Source organism: Antrostomus carolinensis, unplaced genomic scaffold (assembly GCF_000700745.2).
Source record: "Antrostomus carolinensis isolate BGI_N321 unplaced genomic scaffold, ASM70074v2 scaffold2813, whole genome shotgun sequence".
Taxonomy (NCBI): Eukaryota; Metazoa; Chordata; class Aves; order Caprimulgiformes; family Caprimulgidae; genus Antrostomus; species Antrostomus carolinensis.
In genome coordinates this window covers 87,867-96,344 of record NW_010302940.1, presented here as the reverse complement: position 1 = coordinate 96,344, position 8,478 = coordinate 87,867, and the positions used below count along the sequence as shown (strand labels likewise).

Below are 8,478 nucleotides of genomic sequence, written 5' to 3'. Positions count from 1 at the left end.
TTCTTGATGAGGAGTTCTAAGAATACAGTTGTCAATAGTAATCCTGACAGGGAAAAGATGAAAAACTTAAAGAATCCCTAGACATGCTATCGTCCTAGAAATGTAATGGGACCTTGCCATGCACAGCTATCATTGCATTGTTACTGCTGATTCTAAGAAGAGCTAAAAAGACCAGATAGATAATTGGCTTTCTCATTTAGAAGTTGTGAATAATTCAAGAGAGTGACTGTAGTGACATTTTTAGTCAAATCCCTTGAAGACAGCCATTGCTTCTCTTTTACTGACTATATTTCACTAGGAAACAAATACTACAGACCTGTTTACCATGTTCGTGCAATCTATCAATTGGTAAGAATTAAAGTAGTTTAGAGATAGGACTAGCTTGTAGTAGTTCAGTTCTCCTTTATAAAGAGAGAGAAAATCATCCAAACCTGAAACTTACTATAATGATAGTCTAAGGTTTAATAGGTTTTGGGTTTTACCATGAATTGTGGAGTTTATAATAATTCTTCCAAGATCTGTATACAGGTTGCAAGTCTAGGATGTGTTTGTGAAGCTAGCGCATGCATTCATCTTTAAAGTTGTTTTACAGGGAAGAGCAAAGAGAAAATAGAAATGACCCAGAAGAGGTACTGGCAATTCTCTTGTCTGATCGGATTATATCTTCTGATAAAATGTAAAATCTTCGTTAAGTTTTCTTTATCCCTTGGTTATCAGTGTAGTGGTATATGATCTCTAACATCACATGTAGTCTGTTGTACTGCTTTATTGAAGATGGTTTATCAGCCCATTTGAATTCCATTCCAGGTAAAACGGTTACCCAAGTCTGGTCACTAACCTAATTGCTACATATACCTGCATCAAATTTTTGGGCCTCAGTAAGGCAAGGAAAATGCACTGTAAATTCATGTGGTCCATTAAATTCCTTTCCCGCCTGTATAGTATATAACACTGAGAAAAGGTTTAGGATCATTAACTTGAGTATGCAGTGAATAGAAATTACAAGATGGATACAGTTTGGCTGTTGCATTTGTTCATTAAACACTTGAATCAAAATTGATCAGTACGCATATGCCATTCTTAGGCTGTCCTGCAGATTTAGGTGAAACCATCAACCATGCCTTTTTCATGTTTCTTTAAGCTAATTGGTTTCTTTTTTGTGTTTATGTATTTCAGTGGTGGTATAATTTTTTCTGCTTAAGTTACAAGTTACATTTGTATACGTCCCATGAACCATCCTGTTTTGCCAGAGTCAAAGTTTTGATTTTTAAAAACCCGGATATACAGCCCTTTTCAAGCATCCAGCCAGCGCACGTTGGATTCAGAATGTTATCTGGTGTTTTCTTTGCCTAATATATTATTATATTTTTTTCTCTTTAACAGCCTCAAGTACTACAGCCTTCCAGCAGCCTTCCCAGTTCCACAGACCTCGCCCAGGGAAAACTAATAAAAATGCCACATATCGAGGCCCACAGTGAATATCCTAAACATGGTCTGCATGAAAATAGCAATCATCAGAATCAAAATGCTGCAAATGTCTCTCTCATAAATAGCCTGAATGATGTAAACTCTTTAATGAGCATACAGTTAAACATAAAAGATGAGAACGCATCATATTTGGAAAAATTGAAAATTAAAAATACTGAAGACCCTGGAGAGTTAGCTAATAACAAAGAAGGTACATTACCATCTCGTTCTACACAAGCTGATGCTAGAGAGGTGCAAACTGAATTAGCTGTGAAAGGTCAACCCTCATTCCCAAACCAGGCTTCTCGGCCAAAGACTTTAAGATTCGTAAAGCCCCCAAATGCTTTAGTGCCTCCTACAATGGCCGTTCTCGCACGATCTGCAAATCATTCCGCTGCTTCCAAGGAACGTGAGCTTCCACCATCAAGTAGTTCGACGCAACTACAGCCGACATCTGGTCAGGATAACCTAAAGGGTAAACAGAGTCAGAAAGTGTCTAAACTTCGCCCACCAACTGTGTCCTTTGTTAAATCTAAGCAAATGAGCAGTCAAAAATCCACACCAGTACCTGTAGAACCTCAGAACACCTGTTTGAAGACTAACATCCCGAAGCCACTGGTACAGAGAAAGGAAAACATGCAAGCACAGAATGCTGGTTTGCATTCTGGGGATAGTCTGCCCTCTAATCGGCTTTCCCGCCTCCCTAAACCAAAGACACATTGAGAACCTACCTACATCTCATTGAATGATGCCATACATTAAACTAATGTATTACCTGCCTTTGAGGCTGCTTTATCTACAGCTTGCAAATCCTGAGTGAATATTAAAAATAACATCTTCAGTGTTTGCGTATTCCATCCTGTTATGTTCTGTGACTCATGAGCTGTGCAGCTTCTCTCGAGTGTTTTATTATATTGTAGGTCTGTACTAAAGGTTGTGTTGCCCAGTGATCTCAGTAATTAAGCAAGTACTGAAGTCTGTGGTGACCATGAATACTAGAATGCTGCACTATGTATTTCAGGATAGCAGAAATAATTTCTTACCTCTGTTTATTTGAGTTACTAGACAATGAAATTACTACTCAGTTTAACTTCTTGATTTCTGAGTACTCACTAGGTTAGAGTGGTGGAAAATTAGACTTACTAGCAGATGTTTTACTGGCCATAATTCTGACTCTGTATTCCAGAGGCCTATGCAAAAATCCTTGTATTTATCATTATCTGAAGACTGACATATTTAATGTTATTTAATCTGATGGGTTGGGTGAGTTGTGTTGTTTTGTTTTGCTGTAATCTGAAGTTGCTCTGTTCTTTATTTATCCCATTTTCACTGTTCACAGACAATAAGCAGATTTCACAGGGTGAAACAAAGCTCTCTTCAAACATCATCATTTGTTAAAAGATTGTGGTAGGTTTTTATTGTGTTGAATAGACACGTTACTGGTTAGATTCTTGAAACGCAGTGCTAAGGATACTTGTGCAAAACCTTCCAATACAGGCTCTTATGGATTGGTAAGTAGGGAGCCTCTGGGAATAAGGGGTCCATAACACCCATGTTGTCGTTGCACAACATGCATTTTAATTAATAGTTTTTAACTTTTATTGTAGTACTTGTATTTATTGATTTCTGTTTAATATTGAAAGACTCTGAAGTACCTGACTTGAAATTTTGCACAAACTTTGCCATATGTATAAGGATTTGAAACTATTTTACAGAATAAAACTTGTATTTAAAAAGCAACTATTTTTTAAGAAAAAAATTAATTAACCCCACTTGCTTTGAGCAATCCTATTATGTCCTAATCCAGAGCTGGTACTCTTAAGAGTTTTTCAGAGATGTGTATTTTTGTTTTGGGTTTTTTTTGTTTTGTTTTTTTGTTTTTTTTGGGTTTTTTTTGTGTAATTTCTAAAGAAGTGCATGATAACTGGGAAGGAACTTTTTGGGGAAATAAAGAAAAAATCTGCTCTCTAGGAGAAGTATTTTTTTCTGAAAGTGGTCTGGAAATATATGCCCATCATGGTGCAACTATGGGACCATGACATGTGTTGTGAGTTAAATGTTTGCATATCCAGTGAAGCTTTACAGAAAATTAATGTTACGTCCCAGCTCCAGTTCTTCCCTTCTTTCCCATCACTGTCTCTTGGATGTTAATATTTGTTGGTTGGGTTTGGTTTTTTTTTCTGTTCTTGAATTGGTTTTAAAATCAGCAGAAGGCAGTTACAATTACTTTGCTCAAAATCTGTTCCTGAACAACATATAATTTCATTAAAATGAAACATAGTATTTAGAACATTGACATCTTACAGTATTTTCTTTGAGAGAATGAAAGTGAATAAGTATAGATATTTAAAAAGTTCAATAATCAACTTTTGCAATATAAGCCCTTGAACTAGGGTCATCATGGTGGATACCTTGGCTGGATAGGGGAAGGAAAAAAAATAATCTCACTTGAATTTTTCAGTGCATAATGTCCAAGAAAGTTTGGGGTTTTTTTTTTCTGTTAGTTTGTTTTTTTGTTTGTTTGGGTTTTTTGTGTTTTTATGGTTTTTTTTTTTTTGTCTGTCACACTGTAAGTTCTTTTAACTGTCAGTGAAGTGGAAAAATTAAAAGCTTAGGAGGGGGAAAGGGTTAGGGAGGAGGTTCTATTTCAGAACTGCTTATATCAATCTGAATTAAGAGACCTGCAGGACTTCCTGTTAACTGGGGCGAAGACAATGTAAGGAAGAAGTAACAAAGGTAACATTAATTGTTACAGTTGATACAAGATCAAAATAACTACAATTCAAAATTACTGTAACAATTACTCTCTGGGAAAAATTTTTTTTTCCTTGAAAAGCATTGAATTAGATGGCCTTCAGTGTAAGCATTTACTTTTGATAAGAAAATAAAATTGACTTTTTATATTTCCCAAAACTAGCTCTTGACAGCTGTGTTTCTCAGGAGTTTAATTACTGCTGAGGGAATGATCAGATTCCTAGTTTGTTTTCTGGTCTGTATAGATTTCTATGGAAGGTGGTTTTTTTAAGTTTACTTTCCTTGAAGAAAAACTGATTTTATTTTTAGTTGTGTATGATTTTGTGTAAAAAGGTGGTTTTCACTTAATGCTATTGACACAGATATCTCACCATGAGTTCTTTTGCTTCTTATCCTGGAGGTATCACCAGCCTGATTTAGTGATGTTAAAATTTTTATGTTTACATTTAAAAGTATAGTTATTATCTATCTGCACCTTTACTGAAAATTAAGTAATGAAACAAAGACATGATCAGGGGTTTCATAAAAAAGATAGCTCTTAATTATTTTGTTTCCTAGAAGAACAAAAATATATTTATTGGGGGGAGGGGTTCCTGTGTTAAAGGAGCGTAGGTAGATTATATTCTTTGTTATAGCATTTCTCCATTTTGTCCTGACAGATTAGTGGGACATGGAGCTGAAGACAGCAGGATTTGATCACAGATGGGACACATGCTAGCCTGAATTGTATTTATATTCAGCTGCTAACCTTGCATTCCTCTAAAGGCAACTACATCTTTTGGCTCTTCAGACTTTACCAGGGAAGGCTCTATTGCACGTATAGTAAGTCCAGAGTATGAGCAAAGCCCATCAGGAGATGGGCAACTGGGAGAGAAGTGGTGAAGTTTGAAGCTTCACTTCAGTGAAAGGTGGGGTCTGGGGATAGATGGATAAGAGGGCACAGTGTAGAGCTTGTCAAATGGGATTAAGTAAGTATTTTCAGGTAACATATCTACCTTAGGGAAGGTGCAGATATATCATCATCTGTACTGGTGCAGATTATCCTAAATGCGTAAATTAAAAGATTTGATATCTCCAGCGGTTTTTTTTTTAGGGCTTCTAAAACTAGTTTATTGCAATTTTTTTTGTTCTTGATTTCTCATTCTTTTGTGCAATATTCGCAAAAGTATTAAACTGCTGTTCAGTATGTCTGTACAGAGGCAATTACCCGTTTTAACAAGTGAATAAACACAAAAGAAAAAAACAGAATTGCACTTTAAATGAGCTTTATTGCTTGGAGTTGTGCCTAAAATAATCTAGATGCCTCCTGCTGTGTGTGGCTTTTGTTTGAAACTAATTTCCCTGATAGCGTTGCTATTTCCAAGGTATCTTCACATCACTTTCACAGAATTGATTATGCACTCTGATATGTTTAAAAGTACTCATATAGTGTACTGAGTTTTTGCTGTGCAATGAATTTAATTTAATGGTGAAATTTTAACACTGATGATGCAGCCAGATTATTACCTTTACCTTCCCTGAAGCTTGAACTTCCTGCTGCTGATAAAGGCCAATGGCAACACTTCCCTAGGACTACCATAGCCCTCGAAGAATAATGTTCCCAGCCTACATTTTTTTGTTTGAGAAAAGTGCAATAATCTCTTAGACTTTCTGGAAATTATCACAAAGGCCCTGAAAATCCAAAGTGGCCCTGAATTTTTCGTACAGTTCCAAAAAAGTGAGTTCCTCAACTTTACATTTCATAGCAGTGAAACTAGACATAGCAACTAGACTGCATCATAGGTCAGTAAAATTAATTTCATTCTTGATCTAAATGCTCATTTGTTATAATGATGCTAGAAAACTAAATACCATTTGCGTGATTTACCTTATTTGCATGTCACAACCATATGCACATTCTGAAGTGTCATACTCTAGGTTGCATGTTGGGGGGGAAGTATTTCTGGTTTTACACAGCACATAATCCTCTTAATAAGGACATTTTATCGCCATACAAATGGAAATCCGTTCTTGAATTGGGATTGCGTAGCTATTCCTTATTTCTTTATAGTGACTTTTTCTGAGCAGAGTGGATTTGAGACATCATCCTGGTGGTAGGTCTCAGTATAGTAATCTTACAACTATGCTATCAAGGAAATTCAGTCACTGTTGTGGTGAAGCTGCTCACTGCCTATTTAATTGTAAAAACACCACAAAAACAATGTAACTCCAGTGTCAGTGAAATTGTAAATTCAATACTAGCTAAAACAAGAGGTACTGTTACTATCTGCTTTGTTTCTGTTTTTCACCCCAGGCCAGAGTAAAGACTGTATATTGGAATTTGCTTGTAAAGTTGATTTAAAAACCTGTATGTAAAAATTCTTTCCTCAATGTTGTTCTAGTGAATAAAAATAAAAGTAATAATTCTAATAAGTATCTATTTCTTCTGACTGTTCACTTTGTGTATGGTTTTTTTTTAAGTCACTGACTGTGCAGAAGTATAGGACTTTTGACAGGAAATGTTAGGGGAGTGGGAGATCATGCTTATGCTTACAGTGTTTTCTCATGGAATTGTCTTTCTCCAGCAGACTTCAGAGACTTTTAGCATGAGGCTTTTTTATTAAAGGGGGAGAAAAAAAAAAAAAAAGGCATAGAAAAGCTAAACATTTTAATGCATTGTTTCCAGATGAACAAGGACTTATGTGGCTGTTTTTTAAAGGTATTTCATCTCTAAAGCACAGTTGAGAAGAGAAGATTTCATAGTTTTCTTACGTAATTAATTGGTTACAATTGTTATCATTAGAGATTACTTTGCGAAAGTTATTCCCCCGCAGGAGTCCAAATCAATGCAATATATGCATACATGTGAACATTCATTAAAGCTCCTACTTGTATATTAGTGTTTTGGCCATGATTTGAATGGTTTATTATTCTTGAGAGAAGAGGAAATCTGCACCACTAATTTCATCTGACCTATTTCAGTAGATAGAAGTTCAAATTTGAAATTTCAATCAAAATTTAGAGATTAGTAAAGGGAGAATCCTGTAGTTTGAACATTTAAAAAATGCTGCAGGCAGACACTTGTAATCCTTCGCCTAATGTGAAGACTTCCACAGGTTTTAGGGGTGGGGAGAACTCCTGCATAGGGTTTCAGAATTCAAACACGTTTGAGGTGCCTTCCTCAACTGAGGCCTAAAAAGGTAGTTACGTATTGTGGTTCCTCCTGCCTTGTAGTTCTGCTGTCTAATTGTACCAATGTGATCACCAGATGTTACAGCTGATGCAATGACTCAATAGTGTTCCTAAAAGCTGTAATTCACACCTTGTCTTCTCTGCCCTCTCCCATCCAGAGGCGAGAGATCTGCTTTACTGTCATTGGGCAGAATATTACATGTGAGGAGAAAGTGTTAGATGATGAGAAATTTCTGACTTTTCCTTTATTTTGCAACCCAGAATCAATAACCTTGGCAACTTTCCTTGTACAGGAATGGTTTATTTTTATGAGCATGACTGAATGCAGCTGAACTAGACTATTAACTAATACTGGCGCATGCGTAACATCAATTAGATTCGTTGCTGCTTTCCCTAAGTTATGAATATTAGCTAATGTTTCAAATGAGAATTGGCTTTTAGCAGAGGACATTCAACATAAATGCCACAGCTCTCAAAATGAGTGATTCAGGTATTTAATTCTAATTAGTCAGTCTGAAAGGGAAGAAGGGGATTTTCTGTTAGTTCTAGTTGCTTTCTGTGAAACCCCAGGCAGTAAGAGTCCTTAGGTTTAGTACAATACGGGGGTATTTCCGTGTGCTTGCTCAGAGTCCTCACTGAGTACAGTGGAAGTTCCTGATACAAAGCTAAAGGCAGAAGTAATTGCCTTACATAACAGACCATTTTAAGACCCCGTTTTAAGAATGATTTTGAATTTATTTATTTCTAAGCAGACCAAAATATGAAAACTTCAAAGCTATTTAACTAATATGCTTCCCTCTATCACAACCTCTGGAAATCGCTTCAATTGTTGAAAGCATTTCATGACAGAGGTTGGTTTTTAAAGCCTAATACAATGCAGGCCTCTGAAATAGCCCAAGCTGGCAGACATTTAAAAACACTTGTGGAGATGAGGTACTGCAAAATTTACTTTACTTGTCTCAGAAAATTCTGTAGAAATGCAGCAATTTGGGAGAAACATTCTGATGTGGTTCTCTTAATATTTCTCAAAACAAAACATTTTTTTAGATTTTATTCTGAAGAGACCTAGTGCCTCATTATTTTGGG

At 36.0% G+C, this 8,478-nt stretch overlaps 1 protein-coding gene across 1 annotated transcript; it reads left to right on the top strand.

Moving 5' to 3' along the window:
• Window positions 1-563: 563 nt before the first annotated feature.
• LOC104521798 (uncharacterized) lies at window positions 564-2,190 on the top strand. The gene is made up of 2 exons (XM_029083988.1): window positions 564-629; window positions 1,384-2,190. Exons 1-2 carry the CDS (start codon window positions 564-566, stop codon window positions 2,188-2,190), a joined length of 873 nt encoding a protein of 290 aa, XP_028939821.1.
• Window positions 2,191-8,478: the final 6,288 nt, after the last annotated feature.